The following is a 23,150-nucleotide window of genomic DNA, read 5'->3' as shown; positions in this document are numbered from 1 at the left end:
CTAAAAAAATAAAAATATTTCATTGGAATTTTCTATAAATATTACATTTCTATAATTTTTTTATGTAAAATTCGATCAAAAGAAATTTTTTGAAAAACAAATTTCTTAATATAGAAAAACTTCCAAAAAAATAATTTGATTGGAACTTTCTAAAAAATTTCCTTTTCATTTTAATTTTCTATGAAAGTGAAATAAAACTTCCCTTTTATTGGAATTTTCTATAAAATTTAATTTAATTGATATTGTATAACAATGCAATTTATTGAAATTTTCCCTAAAAATTAAACTTCATTGGAATTTTCTAAAAAAATACATTTCAATCATTTTTTTATGTAAAATTCGATTAAAGGAAATTTGTTAAAAACATTTGTTAATATTTGAAAGCAACTTTCTAGAAAATTGCATTTTTATTTTAATTTTCTATGAAAGTGAAATAAAACTTCCATTATTGGAATTTTATATACAACTTAATTTAATTGAAATTTTATTAAAATGCAATTTCGTTGAAATTGAATTTGCTATAAACATTTCTTTACAAATTCCATTTGATTGAAATTTTCTATAAAAATTTAATGTCGTTAGAATTTTCAATAAAAATTCAATTTCATTGGATTTTTTTTTTAATTTAATTATATTGGAATTTTCTTAAAAATTTTCAGTCCATTGTAATTTTCTCTCAATTTTTACTCGGGATTGTAATTTTCTTTGAATATTCCATTTAATTGGAATTTTCTATAAAATTTAATTTAATTGAAATTGTATCCAAATGCGATTTATTGAAATTTTCCCTAAAAATTAAACTTCATTGGAATTTTCTATAAAAAATACATTTCAATCATTTTTTTAGTAAACTTCGATTGAAAGAATTTGTTTAAAAAAAAAAAAATTCTTAATATTTGAAAGCAACTTTCTAGAAAATTTCATTTTTATTTTAATTTTCTATGAAAGTGAAATAAAACTTCCATTATTGAAATTTTATTTAAAACTTAGTTTAATTGAAATTGTATTACAATGCAATTTCGTTGTAATTGAATTTTTTATAAATATTTCTTTAAAAATTCCATTTGATTGAAATTTTCTATAAAAATTGAATGTCGTTGGAATTTTCAATAAAAATTCAATTTCACTGGAATTTTCTATTAAAAAGTGAATGTCGTTGGAATTTTTAACAAAAATTCAATTTCATTGGGATTTTTTTTAATTTAATTATATTGGAATTTTCTTAAAAAATTTCATTTCATTGTAATTTTCTCTCAATTTTTATTCGGGATTGTAATTTTGTTTGAATATTCCATTTAATTGGAATTTTCTATAAAAAAAATTCCTTTAATTGGAATTTTCTTTAAAAATTCAATTTCATTGAAATTTTAACCAAACATTTCATTTGAAATTGTAATTTTCTATGAAAATCCTATTTCATTGGAATTTTCTTTAAAAATTCAATTTCATAGGAGTTTTCCATAAAAATTCTATTTCATTTAATTTGGTTTAAAAGTTCCATCTCCATAATTTTTGTTATATAAAATTCGATTGACAAAAAAGAAATACATTTTTTTTAAATACAACTAAGAATTAAGAATCTCCATTTTATTTTAAAATGTATATGTATATTCTTCAATCGATTTATTATGAGTATTTATTTCTAATCCCATAATTTCCATTTGAATTCAATTGAAATTTTATGGTGAAAGAAAAACTCATCATCAAATTGCAGTCATTTATTTTTATCAATGTGGTAAAATAAATCGGTGGAATAAAATTAAAAAAAGAGTCTATTGAATTGTTGACATTGTTGAATCGAGTCTAATTACCTAATGATTGAACAATAGGCTCAACACCTAGTGGGAGTAATTCAATAATGAATTCTTATGAATGCAAATTGTTCTCATACACACACACACACACACTCCCTCTCTCACTCTCTTTATTTCTCATAGCGAATCACAGAGGGTAATTAAAATGGGTATAAAACAATGGAGAATTAGCATAAATGGTTTAATTATGGCTTGTAGAAAAATCGGCAAATCTGATTTTCTAGACCCGTAATTGAAAATGCTTTATAGCTATTTAGGTTTCAATTGAATTAGTTGCTATTTGATTGGTAAAAATTTAATTAAACATTGATTTTCTTTTATTAAATTCACACGTGAAAACAAATATGTTTTAATTTTTATTTAACACAAACTGATTCACATATTCCATTTGTATGGCTTTAATTAGTACTCGTAAATGTGTTTTGTTTTTTAATTTAAATATTTAATTAGTATTCTTGACCATCGTGTGCTTTAGAGTGTTATTGATAATGGTTAAAAGGTGTGGTAATTTTCACATAGTCCAGCTAATGTATGTTGTTGATATTGTGGAGCTTGGAATGAAACATGTCCCCCAAGAGGGGACAAATGAAAATAAGAAATTTTCATAAGGGAAATAAAGAAATATATACGTGACGCGAAGATCAATAACCAAAGCGCTGGCAATTGCAAATATTGATAGAGGGGTTCAGGGATATTGGTCGATCCTTTTTATAAACGCTATTCAAGATGACCAATGCCTATATCTATGCATTGTCTTGGCTATCTATAAAGGGTGACTGATATGTGTTGCTACCAACTTCGGGTTGCTATGATTTCTACATCGCTCGTCTGTCAGCTGCAAGATTTATTCAAGTGATAGTTCAATTTATTATTTACAAAATCACAAAAGCATTTTGATCTATTGCATTAAGAAATAGATCGTAATGGAATTCAGTCGAGATAGTGTGATTGCTTTATATTTGCCCCAAGTGGCTATAGTTAGAGCCTTCCAGCATGTAAATATGAACAAATATTTTGTTTCTCGTACCATTGCTCATTACCGTCATACTGGCTGTGTTGTATTACGATCTGAAAGTAGACCAAAAAATTGTAAACAGTATCAGAAATGATTCGAAAAGTGAAGACCAGATTTGATCGATATACGTACAGGCCGCAGTGCTAGTAAACTTGCTCGTGAGCTAAACATATCGCGAAAACGGATGCAACATATATTGAAATACGAGTTTGGAACAAAGCCGTTGAAGTTCCAAAAAGTGCAAGAACACACCGATGCACAAAAAAGTTCTAATGCACTGAAAAAAAGTTTTCCCAAAGAAGTAGACAATTGAAGTAAGGATGAATATAAGACACAATTCTTTTGTAAATAAAAAAGAATTGTGTCTTATATATATATATATATATATATATATATATATATATATATATATATATATATATATATATATATATATATATATATATATATATATATATATATATATATATATATATATATATATATATATATATATATATATATATATATATATATATATATATATATATATATATATATATATATATATATATATATATATATATATATATATATATAATTCTATTTACAAAAAATAGAGCACTATTTCAGCAGGATTGTAAGGGAGAGAGGCAGTACCAATTGTTAACAAAACAACCGAATCAGCGCTGATTTTTGTGGGCGATGTCCCCATTTAGAACAGCTTCTACATAGCGCTGATATAATTGCACATTTTAATAGAAATATTGCCCAGAAGTGATATATAATCTTGAGTATAGTATTGTTGGCATGAAGGAAAACTGCACTACCTTTCATGTATCTACTGATCATAAACTAGTTTGATTACTCCTTTACGTTATTGCCATCGATTCATGCACAGGGTTGGCCTGTCACAAACTGTGACGTTTGCGACATACATTTGCGACGGTATAATACGTATGTCGCAAAAGTCGTAAACCTACTGTAGTAAACCAAATTTTGAATGGAAGAAATCCTGAACATCTTTTAATTTAGTTTGACAGCATTCGCTGTGAGTTTCTACAGAAATTTGAGAAAGTTTTCCCATGGTCAAGCCTATTTTCTTAGGTGGTATCGAAATTCCCGTTGGTGAGTGTGCAAAATCCACGGTTACCCTGTACTCGTGCCAAAGGCAATAGGGAAAATGTGGGGACTAAAACCGAAAATTGTGAACGTTCCTAAGAATTGCAACTTCTTCGCACATACCATCGTCTTGGCTATCATCGAATTCGCTGCCTAGCTGACGCGACTAAAGTATTTTGAGTTTGCGACTTTTGTTACTTTTTCTACATTTACGACGCGTATGTGACGTTTACGACGTTTACAACTTTGCGACAGTCGCAAACCTAAAAAAGTTTGATACAGACCATCTCTGTTCATGCAGTGTGGATGCACTGCCTACTTTATTGTATACTAAAAAGCGCAACTAAACTTTTACTGCTGAAGTATTTTTTGTTGGGATATAAATACGATTTTGTTTTCCCTTTCATTTCCAATCAGTGATTACAACTGATGTGCATTTCCAAATGCCAATGTAAATTTCAGTTGTATTCATATATGGTATCTTCCCTTATGTTGACATGTGTGAAATCACATATGAATGATTTAACAAAACCACTGATAACTATGACTAGAGTTTTTCAATGATTATCGAATGTAATTGATATTCAATGGCATTTGCATTTTGTGGGATTTTGTTAAGGGTAATTGGTTTTCATTTCAATGTATATTTTAAATTTGTGGTTTGAATTTTATTTTATATATCATTTATTTTCCATAGCAGTAGTTAAGGATAGCAAATATTTGTTTCTTCTAGAAACTTGACTAAATCAATTTTTTATGAATTGAAGAAAAACATTTTATGTTAAAAAATATATTTCATTTCACCGAAATGAAATTTTATAACAACCAAGTTTTCATTTATTGGTAAAGCTGCCTCTTTAAAGACAAATAAATATTTGTTTATGGTACTTTTGTTGCCAACCAACTTTGTTTAGCTGGAAAGAAATAACTATAATATGTCTAAAAATTTCGTTCCCCAGAAGAGAAATTTATTTTTTTGTGTGTATGTGAAAATCCACGAAAATCGCATATAACAAAATTTACATGTGTGGAAAGTAGCCTCAAAAAGAATCTGAAAAATTTTCTAAATTTGAACGAAATCCCCGCCGAACTTGGCAACACAGGTTAGAAGGTACATTGTGCTTTCCATCATGTATAATATGCATTTTATAATAATTTACCTAAATTATTTATTACACACTTCTGTTTTTGTGTTATGACTCTTTACGAGTATATCAAAGTATTTAAATATTCTACAAAATGTAACTTTTTGACTTATACTTGAAGATAATTGCTTATACTTAAATTGATTTAAACGATGAAAGCCGTCATTATTTTTTTTGTCCTATCAATTGCCAAGACAACATAAAATGCAAATTGCATTACTTGAAGGGTGATTTGCTCAAATTAAAATAATTTGCGTTATTACGTTATGTCTAGGTGATTAGGCCTTTTCAATCTATGATTAAAGGAAGGACTTTGGAGAATACAATTAAGGTAAAAATATTGCTGCACTTAATTGATTTACTAAACGACAGCTTAAGTGGAAAAGCTTACTTCTAAAAAATATCAATTTTTTTTTTCCAAAAAATGGATGGATGAGGCATTCATATACTGTTAGAAAATCCTTGGTAATATTTATGAAATGTGTCATTAAAATTGAGTCAAGAAAATAAATTCGAAGCCTAACTCCAATAAAGAAAAAGTACGAAATAAAATAATTTTGTAAATTTTTTCCATGAAATTATAAACTTGTGTTTCTTTTTAAATTAAATCTAAATTAACCCAACAGCTAATTTTTCTCCATTTCATCGAAAATTAATTATTGAAATTAACAGTTCGTGACAGAACATGGTTTACCTATTGCAAAAAAATTCTTTGACTATTATTGATGGGTTGAGAAGGAAAAAGTGCTCAACATTTTACATTAAAGGGTGATACAGTCAAAATTTTGTCAATATAAACTTGACGTATTTCTTTCAATTTTGCAGTTAAAAAACCTAAACACCCCTCATTTTGAAGGTGTGTGTGTGTGTAGAATGTTGCTCCTATTTTGATTTTGGAATTCACTCTTCAGTTGTCAAAATGCCGTCCAAGCAAGAAGAGCAGCGTATCAAAATTTTGTTCGCGCATCGCGAAAATCCGAGCTACTCGCACGCAAAGCTGGCAAAATCGCTAAAAGTTGCCAAATCAACCGTTACAAATGTAATTAACGTGTTTGGGGAACGTTTGTCGACAGCCAGGAAGTCTGGATCGGGGGGAAATCGAAAACCGGAAGCCGCTGAGACGACAAAGAGAGTTGCCGGTAGTTTCAAGCGAAACCCTAACCTCTCTCTCCGAGATGACGCAAATAAGCTGGGTGTATCGTCTACAACCGTGCATCGAGCCAAAAAACGAGCCGGACTATCGACTTACAAGAAGGTAGTGACTCCAGATCGCGATGATAAATAAAATACGACGGCCAAAGCGCGATCCCGGAGGCTGTACACGACGATGCTGACGAAGTTTGACTGCGTGGTAATGGACGACGAAACCTACGTCAAAGCCGACTACAAGCAGCTTCCGGGACAGGAGTTTTATACGGCAAAAGGAAGGGGAAAGATAGCAGATATTTTCAAGCACATAAAACTGTCAAAGTTCGCAAAGAAATATCTGGTTTGGCAAGCCATCTGTACCAGTGCTTGAAAAGCACCATTTTCATAGCTTCCGGGACTGTCAACCAAGAAATTTACGTGAAAGAGTGTTTGAATAAACGTCTGCTGCCTTTCCTGAAGAAACACGGTTGTTCCGTACTGTTTTGGCCGGATTTGGCATCTTGCCATTACGGTAAAAAGGCCATGGAGTGGTACGCCGCCAACAACGTGCAGGTGGTTCCCAAGGACAAGAACCCTCCCAACACGCCAGAGCTCCGCCCAATTGAGAAATACTGGGCTATTTTCAAGCGGAACATAAAGAAGACCAAAAAAACTGCTAAGGACGTGCAGCAGTTCAAGGCAAACTGGCTTTCTGCGGCGAAGAAGGTGGATAAGGTGGCTGTACAAAATCTGATGGCAGGTGTCAAGCGTGAGGCCCGGCAATTCGGATTTGGAAAAGCGAAAGCCTAACTGAAAATTTTTCCTGAATTTTATACTAATTGAACTTGAAAAAGAAATTTAAGTTGATTTTTTAAATAAACGATTTCACCGATTTACACGCGTTTTCCCTTGACCAAATTTTGACCGTATCACCCTTTAGAAATAAAACTTTGACAAAATTTTCTATAGAAATAAAACTTTGACACGATTTTCGATAGAAATAAAACTTTGACAAAATTTTCTATAGAAATAAAATTTTGATAAAATTTTCTATAGGAATAAAATTTTTATAAAAATTTTGTACAGAAATAAAATTTTGACAAAATTTTGTACAGAATTAAAATTTTGACAAAGATTTCTATATACATAAAATTTTCACAAAATATTCTAACAGGTTAGCTGATAAGTCCCGGTCTGACATATAGATGGCGTCGCTAGTATTAAATGCATATTATTTTTATATAGTACCAACCTTCAAATGATTCGTGTCAAAATTTGACGTCTGTAAGTCAATTAGTTTGTGAGATGGAGCGTCTTTTGTGAAGCAACTTTTGTTATTGTGAAAAAAGGAATTTCGTGTTTTGTTTTTGTTTGTTTTTTCAGAAAAAATACTGTTTTCTGAAGGGAAAAATACGGTGGAAGCAAAAACTTGGCTTGATAATGAGTTTCCGGACTCTGCCCCAGGGAAATCAATAATAATTGATTGGTATGCAAAATTCAGGCATGGTGAAATGAGCACGGACTCCGTGCCATCAAGGACGATGGACGCAGTGGACGCCCGAAAGAGGTGGTTACCGACGAAAACATCAAAAAATCCACAAAATTATTTTGAATGACCGTAAAATGAAGGTGATCGAGATAGCAGAGGCCTTAAAGATAAAAGGAACGTGTTGGTCATATCATTCATCAATATTTGGATGTGCGGAAGCTCTATGCAAAATGGGTGCCGCGCGAGCTCACATTTGACCAAAAAAAACAACGTGTTGATGATTCTGAGCGGTGTTTGCAGCTGTTAACTCGTCATACACCCGAGTTTTTCCGTCGATATGTGACAATGGATGAAACATGGCTCCATCACTATACTCCTGAGTCCAATCGACAGTCGGCTGAGTGGACAGCGACCGGTGAACCGTCTCCGAAGCGTGGAAAGACTCAAAAGTCCGCTGGCAAAGTAATGGCCTCTGTTTTTTTGGATGCGCATGGAATAATTTTTATCGATTATCTTGAGAAGGGAAAACCCATCAACAGTGACTATTATATGGCGTTATTGGAGCGTTTGAAGGTCGAAATCGCGGCAAAACGGCCCCATATGAAGAAGAAAAAAGTGTTGTTCCACCAAGACAACGCACCGTGCCACAAGTCATTGAGAACGATTGCAAAAATTCATGAATTGAGCTTCGAATTGCTTCCCCACCCACCGTATTCTTCATATCTGGCCCCAGCGACTTTTTCTTGTTCTCAGACCTCAAAAGGATGCTCGCAGGGAAAAAAATTTGGCTGCAATGAAGAGGTGATCGCCGAAACTGAGGCCTATTTTGAGCTCAATCCAAGTTTTCAGGGGTGGCTATAAAATGGAGGTCTCTTCTCATTGACTTAAATATAGAATTGGGCAGAAATCATTGGTAAAATGGATTGAATATATTAAGTGATCCTATTAGAAAAATATTGTGCTTCCTTATAGAAATAGTTTCCTCCGGAACGACGTTTCTTTAAGAGCAAATAAAACCGAAATTATAAAAAGCATTGCTGCGATTGTCTCTAATCTTTTTTGTTTGCCTTCAAATATATATTTTTAACTTTAAAAGAAAACTTTGTTTGTCTACAGTTTCGTTCCTCAGAAATGAAAATTCTTTTACCTAACCTGACCTAATCTTATAGAGCTATGGAGTGTATAGGATCTAATCATTGATATGAAAATTTGTCTCTGATGTTCTCCGAAACTATTTTGGAAATCCCTTTCCCATATGGTATCACTCACGGTAGCTGATAATTATGTTATATCTCCATAAACAATTTACAAAATGTAACAATTGAAATCGTTTTATCTTAATGACACCAAGAATATGATTTATTATTTAATACTAAGTGACAGTGATTGCAACATTTTACAACTGCAACGTGATAGCATTGCCAATTAAGAATTTGTTATTGCATATTTTATCATTTCTAAGATTTTTGAGACAATTATAGCCAGTTGTTTTTATTATAATGATGACGTTCTCCTCATAAAAAACGAGGCTATGCGTATGTTTAATATTTTCAATGGCTAACAAGGGAGAATAATACGAAAGTTAAGATATAAATGGAAGTAATTAAGCATTTAAGCGTAGAGGTGTAAAATAGTAGCATTTTCGTACTTCTAATTAAACTTCAACTTATTTTCATAAGGGTCGCCCTTTTCAAGTTTTGAAAGAAAAACCAATCCAAGAATTTTTTAATATTCAAAAATTATTTTTTTTTTTTAAATACAAATCCTAATTGAAAACCACTTGAAGGTGAATGTTGGGTTCTTTAGTGATGTAGGTTAGGTTAGATATAGTGGCAGCCCGTTATTTCAGGCTCACTTATAGTGATTTCGATTGGTACACCTTCCCCCCATAAATTGAAAATTGATTGACGGGGTGCAAGCACGGTTGCCATAGTTGGTAGAGTTCAACCAAAATGGGAGATATTTTACCGTTTGCTGGATTGGTAGAATTCTTGATGGTTTGAGAGATTTTACAAGATATTCCGCTTTACCTAAAAAATTTTCTAAAGAATTAAAATTTTTCTATAGAAATAAATTTTTGACAAAATTTTGTAAAAAAAAAAAAATTGACAAATTTTTCTATAGAAATAAAATTTTGATAAAATCCTACAGAAATACAAATTTGACAACATTTTCTAAAGAAATAAAATGTTGCCAAAATTTTCTATGGAAATAAAATTTTGACAAAAATTTCTATAAAAATAAAACTTTGACATAATTTTTTGGTAGTTGTTGATACATTTTTCTCCAAATTATAGGTGTAACCCATCGCAAGCCCAAAAGTGTAACCCATTTTGCACCGTCTACGGTGCAGATGGTTGCACATTGAAACAGTTACATGGTTTTCAACACTTTATTTTAAAGACGTTTTTACTTGAAACATATCATAATTTCTACAGGAAGTCGAGTCTGAATTTGGAAAATAAACTGTCATAGCATATGAAGAAAAAAAGCTGAAAAAGCGAAGAATTAAAATTTGCTTCCTAGAAGCAAGTACACAAAACCCAAATTTAAAAGAGAATTGTGTCTTAAAAGTATCCTTACTTGTATTCTCCGGTTCTTTGGCTCGGTATCAATACCAACATTTTTTAAAGTAAAGACAAAATCTTTGGAACCGATCATGCTTTTTTTTCAGTGCGAAGCATTGCAGCGAATTTTCTATTTAGGGGGAAGAATAACACAAAATTTGCAACATTGCTGCAGACACACTGTCAATTGGTAGAGTTATGATGCCGATATATGAAAATACACTGAAAAGAATATTTACGTTGTATTAAAGATTACGTTACCTAAATTTCAGTAGGTGCAATTACACAATATTAAGGACAAATGTCTTTAAAATAATGGATTTTTAATTAAAAGAAAGTTCATAATCCTTGCTTCAATTTTTATACCCTCAACCATAGGAGGATATTGTCATTCCGTTTGTAACACATCGAAATATTTGTCTAAGACCCATTAAAGTGTATATATTCTGGGTCGTGGTGAAATTCTGAGTCGATCTAGCGATGTCCGTCCTTCCGTCTGTGGAAATCACGCTAACTTCCGAACGAAACAAGCTATCGACTGAAAACTTGGCACAAGTAGTTATTATTGATGTAGGTCGGGTGGTATTGCAAATGGGCCATATCGGACCACATATAAACGGACCCCCAGATTGGGCTTGCGGAGGCTCAAGGAGAAGCAAATTTCATCCAATCCAGTTGAAATTTGGTACGTGGTGTTAGTATATGGTCTCTACTATTCACGCTAAAATTGGTCCATATAGGTCAATAATTATATATAGCCCCCATATAAACCGATCCCCAGATTTTGCTTGCGGATCCTCTTGAAGGAGCAAATTTTATCCGATCCGATTGAAGTTCGGTACGTGTATATGGCCTATAACATCCATGCAAAAATTGGTCCAAATCGGTTCATAATTATATATAGCCGCCATATACACCGATCTGCAGACTTGACCTCCGAACCCATTTTTTGCTGGGTAATTATGATCTATATGAACCAATTTTAGTGTGAATATTACGGATGAAATTTGCTTCTCCTAGAGGTTTATATGGCGGCTATATATAATTATGGACTGATTTGGACTAATTTTTGCAAGGATGTTAGAGGCCATATATAAACACCACGTATTGAATTTCAATCGGATCGGATAAAATTTGCTTCTCTTAGAGGCTCCGCAAGCCAAATCTGGGGATCGGTTTATATGGGGACTATATATAATTATGGACCGATTTGGACAAATTTTTGCATGGTTATTAGAGACCATATACTAACGCCATGTACCAAATTTCAGCTGGATCGGATGAAATTTGCTTCTCTTAGGGGCTCCGCAAGCCAAATTTGGGGATCGGTTTATATGGGAGCTATATATAATTATGAACCGATGTGAACCAATTTGTGCAAGTTTGTAAGGACCATATACTAGCGCCATGTACCAAATTTCAGCCAGATCGGATAAAATTTGCTTCTCTTAGAGGCTCTGCAAGCCTAATCTGGGGATCGGTTTATATGGGGGCTATATATAATTATGAACCGATTTGGACCAATTTTTGCATGGTTGTGAGAGACCATATAAAAACACCATGTACCAAATTTCAACCGGATCGGATGAATTTTGCGTCGGTTTATATGGCGGCTATACGAAAAAGTGGTCCGATATGGCCCATTTTCAGTACTATCAGACCTACATCATAGCAACTACTTGTGCCAAGTTTCAAGTCGATAGCTTGTTTCGTTCGGAAGTTAGCGTGATTTCAACAGACGAACGGACGGACGGACGGACGGACGGACATGCTTAGATCGACTCTGAATTTCACCACGACCCAGAATATATATTCTTTATGGGGTCTTAGAGCAATATTTCGATGTGTTACAAACGGAATGACAAAGTTAATATACCCCCATCCTATGGTGGAGGGTATAAAAAAATTGAATGAAAAGAACTTCCTGCGTAGTAAACATAAAGAACATCATTGGGAGTAAATCTTCCGGAAGTGCTTTTAAAGTTGTGCCTTTGGAAGAACTTCCACTTCTGGCTCTCTAATTACCACGCAACAGTTCATATTGGTTCGTAATTATTTATGGAGTCCCCTATATATACCGATCAAGAATTGAATTACGTTGTGCAAGGATATGGTCGCTAACAACCATGCCAAAATTGTTCCATATCGGTCTATAGTTATATATAGCCCCCAGATAAACCGGCCCCTTATCAAACAAAAATTGGTCCATATCAGTTCAAAATTATATATAGTCCCCATATAAAGCGACTCCCCATATTTCACTTCTGGCTCTCTAATTACCACGCAACAGTTCATATCGGTTCGTTATTATTTATAGACTCCCCTATATATACCGATCAAGAACTGAATTATATACGTAACATATTTAATCGGCCTCTGTCTAATATATACCCCGTATGGACCAACTTACAATTTAGAAGACGATGTTAAGAAGTTTTAAGATACGGTGCCATCGCTAAGTATTACGACAGCCCAAGTAATTCGATTGTGGATGACAGTCTTTAGTAGAGTTCACCAATGTGGTACCACAATGGACTGAATAGTCTAAGTGGGTCTGATATATCGGGCTGCCACTATACCTAACCTAACCTAACCTAGTAGAACTTAATATGCAATCCATGGTGGAAGGTACATAAGTTTCGGCCTGGCCAAACTTACAGCCATATATACTTGTTTTTATTAAAGACATTTTGGATTTAAAGAAATCGTCCTTAAATTAACTGAAATATTGAATCTTTCGATTTAAGATAAAAACGCTTCAAATATAGTCTAAGACTTATTTTGAGGATTTTGTATGTTTGGTTTCAAGTATTTTTGGAATTAAGGAATATATTTTACTTTGAAGTATCTGTTATAATTTGGATTTTTATACCCACCACCATAGAATGGTGACGGGGGTATAATAAGTTTGTCATTCCGTTTGTAACACATCGAAATATCGATTTCCGACTATATAAAGTATATATATTCTTGATCAGGGAGAAATCCTAAGACGATATAACGATGTCCGTCTGTCCGTCTGTTTGTCTGTCTGTCTGTTGTAATCACGCTTCAGTCTTCAATAATGAAGCAATCGTGCTGAAATTTTGCACAAGCTCATCTTTTGTCTGCAGGCAGGTCAAGTTCGAAGATGGGCTATATCGGTCCAGGTTTTGATATAGTCCCCATATAAACCGACCTCCCGATTTGGGGTCTTGGGCTTTTAGAAATCGTAGTTTTTATCCAATTTGCCTGAAATTTGAAATCTGGAGGTATTTTATGACCATAAAGAGGTGTGCCAAAAATGGTGAGTATCGGTCCACGTTTTGGTATAGCCCCCATATAGACCGATCTCCCGATTTTACTTCTTGGGCTTATAGAAACCGCAGTTTTTATTCAATTTACCTGAAATTGGAAATCTAGAGGTATTGTAGGACCACAAATACGTGTGCCAAAAATTGTGAGTATCGGTCCATATTTTGGTATAGCCCCCATATAGACCGATCTCCCGATTTTACTTCTTGGGCTTATAGAAACCGCAGTTTTTATTCAATTTACCTGAAATTGGAAATCTAGAGGTACTGTAGGACCACAAATACGTGTGCCAAAAATTGTGAGTATCGGTCCATATTTTGGTATAGCCCCCATATAGACCGATCTCCCGATTTTACTTCTTGGGCTTATAGAAACCGCAGTTTTTATTCAATTTACCTGAAATTGGAAATCTAGAGGTACTGTAGGACCACAAAGACGTGTGCCAAAAATTGTGAGTATCGGTCCATATTTTGGTATAGCCCCCATATAGACCGATCTCCCGATTTTACTTCTTGGGCTTATAGAAACCGCAGTTTTTATTCAATTTATCTGAAATTGGAAATCTAGAGGTATTGTAGGACCACAAATATGTGTGCCAAAAATTGTGAGTATCGGTCCATATTTTGGTATAGCCCCCATATAGACCAATCTCCCGATTTTACTTCTTGGGCTTATAGAAATCCCAGTTTTTATTAAATTTACCTGAAATTGGAAATATAGAGGTATTGTAGGACCACAAATACGTGTGCCGAAAATTGTGAGTATCGGTCCATATTTTGGTATAGCCCCCATATAGACCGATCTCCCGATTTGGGGTCTTGGGCTTATAGAAACCGTAGTTTTTATCCAATTTGTCTGAAATTGGAAATCTAGAGGTATTTTAAGACCATAAAGAGGTGTGCCGAAAATGGTGAGTATCGGTCCATATTTTGGTATAGCCCCCATATAGATCGATTTCCCAATTTTACTTCTTGGGCTTCTAGAATCCGAAGTTTTTATCCTATTTGCCTGAAATTGGAAGTCTAGAGGTATTTTCGGGTCACAAAGAGATGTGCCGAAAATGGTGAGTATCGGTCCATATTTTAGTATAGCCCCCATAAGAAGGATCTCCCGATTTAACTCCTTGGGTTTCTAGAAACCGTAGTTTTTATCTGATATGCCTGAAATTGTAAATATTCTGTTATTTTAGGCTCACAAAAACGTGTATTGGGTTAAGTTTTTATCGGTACATTTGGTAATGCCTCCATATAGACCGACTTCACTTCTTGAGGGTGTAGAAGGCGCACTGATCATGAAAATTGCTTGAAACTCAATGTAAAATTTCCAGATTTTACTTCTAGAGATTTAAGATTTCTAATCAAGACGTTATTTTATAATTTTCTTGCACACTTACAAGAGATGTTAATAATTCCTCTAAAACTCAAACAAAAATGGTTCTTATAAATCCAGAATCTGATATAGTCTTCATAGGAGAAATCTTTAAATTTATCTTCGGGAAGTGTCCTCAAGTCCTCAAGCCCTCATGAAATTTCAAAGGAAACCCTAGTATTTGGTTCATGGTGGTGGGTATTTAAGATTCGGCCCGGCCGAACTTACTGCTGTATATACTTGTTAAATTAGCGAATGGCTGTTTTAATACATAGCAAAAAGGGAATTAAAATTACATATATAAGACACGTATCCGAATTCTAATTCTATTTGCCGCATATTTGGCTCGGAAACAATACTAAAATCCTTAATGGAAGGTCAAAGTCTTTGGATCCGAGTAAACTTTTTTTGAGTGTAGGAATAATCTCATTTATTAGATAGAATGTTATTCCTTGATATAAAACTCATTAATTTTCATTTATTTAATTTTGCATTTAAGCACCACATAAAATTTTACAATGTCTAATCACTTATGGATATCCATTAATTTTGATTTATTTAATTTTCTATCAATTGCAATTTATCACAATGCCATTATTGAGATTTTATAACATCTTCTTTGTTCTTTTTTTTCTGGCTCTTTTAGTATAATTAAACAATAACACCATTATAATTTTCTCAAGTATGATTATAAACTTTTCAGAATTATTTTGGCATCATATAGACGACCATATTAAAAAAAGCTAAAATAAATTGTGATGAATATAACACCCAGTGGGTGATATATCATCCTAATGGATGTCTTGTATTATAGCCATATCCAACTATCACATGATTGGCAGAAACTGTGTAACGTATTTAGTCCTTTTTTTAATGCTATCCAAATTTTTGCGATAATAAAATGCAAGAATAGAACCCCTCCCCCCATTTCCTAGAACCATGAAAGCAAACGGGTGGTAAGATGAGAGTCAGAAAATTGCGTTACGCACCTCATTGGCGCCACTTGGGTGATAAATTATTCATTCAATTCTTGGCCAAAAAAAAGAGTGTTGGCGATTTTTTCTTGCATGGGGTTTCAAAGTGACCATTGCATTGTGCGAAATTCCTTGGGAATTTGTCACAATTTGCAACAAATTAAATGATATTCAAGTTTCTCCAAGGATATTGTGTTATCCAAATCATATGACCATGAAATAGCTAACAAGGAGTAATAATCATGGGAGAATGGGGAAATTTTTGCATACGATTTCATTTTAAGTTTGTTTATTTATTTTCAAGTTTTCGAAATCTTCTACTATATAACAAGTATATACGGCCGTAAGTTCGGCCAGGCCGAATCTTATGTACCCTCCACCATGGATTGAATAGAAACTTCAGCGAAAGACTGTCATCCACAATCGAATTACTTGCGTTGTGGTAATACTTACCGATGGCAAGGTATCTTAAACCTTCTTAACTTCGTTTTATAAATTGTGAGTTAGTCCATACGTGGTATATATTGGACAAAAAAGTTATGTATAGGTAAATCTACAAATAATTACGAATCGATATGGACTTTTGCACGGTACGTGGAGAGCCAGAATTGAAATATGGGGTCGCTTATATGGGGATCGATTTATCTCAGGGCTATATATAACTATAGACCGATATGGACCTAGTTAGGCATGGTTGATAACGGCCATATAGGGAACCATCGTGGTGCAATGGTTACCATGCCCGCCTTGCATACACAAGGTCGTGGGTTCGATTCCTGCTTCGACCGAACACCAAAAAGTTTTACAGCGGTGGATTATCCCACCTCAGTAATGCTGGTGACATTTCTGAGGGTTTAAAAGCTTCTCTAAGTGGTTTGACTGCAATGTGGAACGCCGTTCGGACTCGGCTGTAAAAGGGAGGTCCCTTGTCATCGGGCTTGAATCGGGCAGCACTCAGTGATAAGAGAGAAGTTCACCAATGTGGTATCACAATGGACTGAATAGTCTAAGTGAGCCTGATACCTCGGGGTGCCATCTAACCTAACCTAACCTAACGGCCATATACTAGCACAATGTAACAAATTTCAACTGACTCGGATGAAATTTGCTCCTCCAAGAGGCTCCAAAACCAAATCTCGGGATCGGTTTATATGGGGGCTATATATGATTATGGACTGATATGGACCACTTTTGGCATGGTTGTTAAATATCATATACTACCACCACGTACCAAATTTCAACCAGATCAGATGCATTTTGCTTCTCCAAAAGGCACCGGAGTTCAAATCTGGGGATCGGTTCATATGGGGGCAATATATAATTATGGACTGATATGAACCAATTTATGTATGGTTGTTGGATACCATATACTAACATCACGTATCAAATTTCAACCGAATCGGATGAATTTTTCTCTTCCAAGGGGCTCCGGAAGTCAATTCTGGGGATCGGTTTATATGGTGCCTATATATAATTATGGACCGATTTCGACCAATGATTGCATGGGTATTTAAGGCCAGATATTAACACCACGTACCAAATTTCAACTGAATCAGATGAATGTTGGTCTTCCAAGAGGCTTAGGAGGTCAAATCTGGTTATCGGTTTATATGGGGGCTATATATAATTATGGACCGATGTGGACCAATTTTTGCATGGTCATTAGAGACCATATACTAACACCATGTACCAAATTTCAGCCGGATCGCATGAAATTTGCTTCTCTTAGAGGCTCCGCAAGCCAAATCGGGAGATCGGTTTATATGGGGTCTATATATAATTATGGATCGATGTGGACAAATTTTTGCATGGTTGTTATAGACCATGACCAAATAACACCATGTACCAAATTTCAGCTGGATCGGATGAAATTTGCTTCTCTTAGAGGATCCGCAAGCCAAATTTGGAGGTCCGTTTATATGGGGGCTATACGTAAAAGTGGACCGATATGGCCCATTTGCAATACCTACATCAATAACAACTACTTGTGCCAAGTTTTAAGTCGATAGCTTGTTTCGTTCGGAAGTTAGCGTGATTTCAACAGATGGACGGACGGACATGCTCAGATCGACTCAGAATTTCATCACGACCCAGAATATATATACTTTATGGGGTCTTAGAGCAATATTTCGATGTGTTACAAACGGAATGACAAAGTTAATATACCCCTCATCCTATGGTGGAGGGTATAAAATGAGAAATTGTTTTGAAAAACTAACTATTCTCTTTCATTGATAGGCTAAGAAGTTTCCGAACTGCCCTCGTAATATTTTAATTGAATTCTAAGAAATTTTTAATTAAAAATTTAATTGGTTCAAGAAATTTTTTAATTGAAACAAAAATCAATCACAGAAATTTATAGTATCAATTAAATTTTTAATTGAATCGATTAATTTCGTGATTGTAGACAAAAACTATTTTTTTCTATGTACGGTCGCCTAAATACGTATTGTCCACATTTGGGAGGTTAATTTTAATGTGATAATATAGGAAACGTATAACGAAAATGTTAAACTTTTAAATGGTGTACGTTTTTCAGAGTATCCTAGTTTGAGAGGGTTTTTTCAAAGGTATGTTTAAAATAAACAAAATTGAAATTAAAAATTAAAATGAAACTTTTAGTTAAAATTAAAACAAATTTAAAGTAATAGTAAAAGTAAAATTAAAATTAATAATAATAATAATATTAGTTTAATTATTTATTAAATAATTTAATATTAATTAAAATTATTATACAAAAATGACAGCAAAACCAATGAGAAATGGACACCCGCGGTCGCCTAAATTTTGCCCACATTTGGATGGTTAATTTTAATGTTAGAAAACGTTTAATGTGCATGCATATAGAAAACGTTTAAAGAAGTTTAGAAAAAAACTTTGGGAGGTGTCTGCTTTGGAGGTTTCACTAACATAAACAAAATTATTTATTTTTATGTCACAAGGTTTGATTTAGAATTTATATTAAAAATCAAAGTTAAAATGAAAACCAAAATTTCAAATAATAGTTAGAAAACAAATATTGGTATAATTTTAAATTAAACTTTACTTTAAACAACATTTATTAATGCCATAAATTAAAATTAAATTATGTCATGGGGTACGTTTAACAATAATTAAAATTTTAATTAAAAATCAAGATTAAAATTAAAAGCGAAATTTATTTAGAATGTTGAATTTTTGATAGGAGTCTGATTTTCAGAACATCCAAGTTTGCGAGGTTTCGCCGTATATGAGTTAAACTAAATTGTTTGTTATCAAATTAAAAAAAAAAACAAGTATATACAGCACTAAGTTCGGCCGGGCCGAATCTTAAATACACACCACCATGAACCAAATATTAGGGTTTCCTTTGAAATTTCAGGAGGGCTTGAGGACTTGAGGACACTTCCCGAAGATAAATTTAAAGATTTCACCTATGAGGACTATATCAGATTCTGGATTTATAAGAACCATTTTTGTTTGAGTTTTAGAGGAATCATTAACATATCTTGCAAGTGTGCAAGAAAATTATAAAATAACGTCTTGATTTGAAATCTTAAATCTGTAGAAGTAAAATCTGGAAATTTTACATTGAGTTTCAAGCAATTTTCATGATCAGTGCGCCTTCTACACCCTCAAGAAGTGAAGTCGGTCTATATGGAGGCATTTCCAAATGGACCGATAAAAACATAATCCGATACACGTTTTTGTGAGCCTACAATACCAGAATATTTACAATTTCAAGCAAATCAGATAAAAACTACGGTTTCTAGAAACCCAAGGGGTTAAATCGGGAGATCGTTCTTATGGGGGCTATACTAAAATATGGACCGATACTAACCGTTTTCGGCACACCTCTTTATGACCCGAAAATACCTCTAGATTTCCAATTTCAGGCAAATAGGATAAAAACTTCGGATTCTAGAAGCCCAAGACCCCAAATCGGGAGGTCGTTTTATATGGGGACCATCTCAAAACATGGACCGATACTCACAATTTTTGGCACACGTATTTGCGGTCCTACAATACCACTAGATTTCCAATTTCAGGTAAATTGAATAAAAACTGCGGTTTCTATAAGCCCAAGAAGTCAAATCGGGAGATCGGTCTATATGGGGGCTATACCAAAACATGGACCGATACTCACAATTTTTGGCACACGTATTTGTGGTCCTACAATACCTCTAGATTTCCAATTTCAGGTAAATTGAATAAAAACTGCGGTTTCTATAAGCCCAAGAATTCAAATCGGGAGATCGGTCTATATGGGGGCTATACCAAAACATGGACCGATACTCACCTTTTTTGACACACCTCTTTATGGTCATAAAATACCTCTAGATTTCAAATTTCAGGCAAATTGGATAAAAACTACGATTTCTATAAGCCCAAGACCCAAAATCGGGAGGTCGGTTTATATGGGGACTATATAAAAACCTGGACCGATATAGCCCATCTTCGAACTTGACCTGCCTGCAGACAAAAGACGAGTTTGTGCAAAATTTCAGCACGATTGCTTCATTATTGAAGGCTGTAGCGTGATTACAACAGACAGACAGACAGACAGACGGACAGACGGACATCGTTATATCGTCTTAGAATTTCTCCCTGATCAAGAATATATATACTTTATATAGTCGGAAATCGATATTTCGATGTGTTACAAACGGAATGACAAACTTATTATACCCCCGTCACCATTCTATGGTGGTGGGTATAAAAAAAAATAAAATTAATTTTAACATTAATATTAGAAAATTTAATGTTAAAATTTTAAACTAAATTGAGTTTTAAATATAATATAATTATTAATTAAAATTAATTTTAAATTACAGCGAAACATATGATAAATGGATACCGACTATTTCCTAAATTTTTTCCACATTTACGGTGTTAATTTTATTAGAAAATGAATTAATATAAAAAAATTAATGTTAAAATTTGAAACTAAATTTAATTTTAAATTTAACTTATTTTTTAATTTTAATTAATATTGAATTACTTTTAATCCAATCAAACTTTAAGTTTGAGGATTCACTGTTAATAAATTAAACTAAATTAATTAATGCTATATGTTGTTGTTAACAATATTTCAAGAGCTACAAAAAATATCTTCGCTTTCTAAAAATTTATTCAATATTTCCATTTGTTAATTCTTTTTATTTTAAATTATTTTTTCTTTCCAGTCAATGCCATTCGCTGTCATCAATGCAACTCCCACAGAGAAGAAGATTGTACCAATTTACGTTTAAGCACACCTGGAGCACCCATCAGTGATCAGTTCCTCAAGGAATGTGAAGTGACCAATGCCCAAGAGGCTTTTTGCCGTAAAACTGTGCTGAAAATCGAAGTGACAGGAGAGCATCGCGTAGTACGTGAATGCGGCTGGATACGTGACAAGGCCCAAGTTGAAAGTGGTCTCAGCTGTTTTAGTGACGACCATGAAGGTTACACACAACTTATTTGTGCCTGTGACGAAGATGGTTGCAATGGCAGTACATCATTGGGCAATTCCAAGTGGACCGTTTTGGGATTGACGGCCTTGTGTGTGTCTATTGCTGCAGTATTAAGAAGAAACTGAAGTACTCGTTCCCTCTACGAGCCTTTCTATAGGCGACAGAGGACTGGGGAGGGATCTGTTTTATATATCCACGTGAAAGAGTACCGAGATATTTTCATTTAATGTTTTTTTGTTTGTTTTCAAATTTTATTCCGTCTTATTCCATTATTGTTTGTCTTAATAAAACATTTAGAAAAATGAACGAAAAAATCCTCAAATATTGAGTCGTTATTAAGTTTAGGTTAATCGATTTAAGATTTCCATAACAATTAAAATAACAGTTTTATATAGAAATATTCTTTAAGTTTTGCAATAAATATAGAATAAATTAATAGAAATATTTATCTAATGTTTTATTATTCGTGATTTGTAACCACGGTTGGCACTCAAGTCAAAAATAAACTACCAAAATTTGGAGAAAATTTTACGAAGAAACTACCAAACAACAAAATTTATTTTGAAAAATTTTGCCAAATTTTTTTTCTATTGAAAATGTTGACAAAATTTTATTTCTATAGAAAATTTGTCAAAATGTTATCTCTACAAGAAAATTTTATTACAATTTTATTTCTATAGAAAATTTTGTCAACATTTTCTTTCTATAGAAAATTTTGTCAAAATTTTATTTCTATAGAAAATTTTGTCAAAATGTTATCTCTACAAGAAAATTTTATTAACATTTTATTTCTTTAGAAAATTTTGTCAAGACTTTTTCTCTATAAGAAAATTTTGTCAAAATTTAATTTCTATAGAAAATTTTATTAAAATTTTATTTCTATAGAAAAATTTGCTAAAATTTTATTTCTATAGAAAATTTTGTCCAAATTTTGTCAAAATTTTATTTCTATAGATTTTTTTTCCAACATTTTATTTCTATAGAAAATTCAGAATTTTATTTCTACAAGAAAATTTTGTCAAATTTGTATTTCTGTAGAATTTGTTTTTCAAAATTTTATTTCTATAGAAAATTTTGTTAAAATTTTATTTCTATAGAAAATTTTGTCAAAATTTTATTTCTATAGAAAACTTTGTCAAGATTTTATTTATATATAAAATTTTATTTCTATAGATAATTTTGTCAAAATGTTATCTCTACAAGAAAATTTTATTAAAATTTAATTTCTATAGAAAATTTTGTCAAAATTTTATTTCTACAGAAAATTTTGTTAAAATTTTATTTCTATAGAAAATTTTGTCAACATTTTATTTCTATAGAAAATTTTGTCAAAATTTTATTACTATAAAAATTTTGTCAACATTTTATCTCTACAAGAAAATTTTGTCAAAATTTTATTTCTATAGAAAATTTTGTCAAAATTTTATTTCTATAGAAAATATTGTCAAAATTTTATAAATGTTTTTTCTATAGAAAATTTTGTCAAGATTTTATTTCATTCGTTGTGTTTTTTATTGTTGGTTTCTCTTCAATCATTATTGTTGTTGATAGTTTTGCTGCAAGTAGAGGATGTTGATGAGGAATGTGGTAATTCCGAAACAGCTGTACATCCAGCAATCTTGCAGTCTATAGGGCGTTGCCCAAATAAATTTGACAAGCATACTTTTCCTCTGTTGGTTAAGCTACACTTGTAGTTTAGTCAATGCATGGTTTTAAGCTGAGATCAAAAACAACAATTAAGATTTTATTTCTATAGAAAATTTTGTCAACATTTTATCAATTTTTTTTTCTATAGAAAATTTTGTCAAAATTATATTTCT

General features: G+C 32.7%; 1 protein-coding gene across 3 annotated transcripts in view; it reads left to right on the top strand.

Annotated features, from left to right (window-relative positions):
• The window catches only part of LOC142226430 (uncharacterized), a 33,207-nt gene extending 11,435 nt beyond the window's left edge, over positions 1-21,772 (top strand). For all 3 annotated transcript variants that reach the window (XM_075296448.1, XM_075296450.1, XM_075296449.1), the window contains exon 3: positions 21,061-21,772. In XM_075296448.1, the coding sequence (XP_075152563.1) occupies positions 21,061-21,455 (395 nt within the window). In that variant the 3' untranslated portion in view covers positions 21,456-21,772. The remainder of the gene's footprint in view (positions 1-21,060) is intronic.
• The last annotated feature ends 1,378 nt before the right edge of the window (positions 21,773-23,150 follow it).

This window comes from Haematobia irritans, chromosome 2 (genome assembly GCF_050003625.1).
Source record: "Haematobia irritans isolate KBUSLIRL chromosome 2, ASM5000362v1, whole genome shotgun sequence".
Classification (NCBI taxonomy): domain Eukaryota; kingdom Metazoa; phylum Arthropoda; class Insecta; order Diptera; family Muscidae; genus Haematobia; species Haematobia irritans.
Note: the sequence above shows the minus strand (reverse complement) of the source record. Positions and strands in the feature narration are given on the sequence as shown.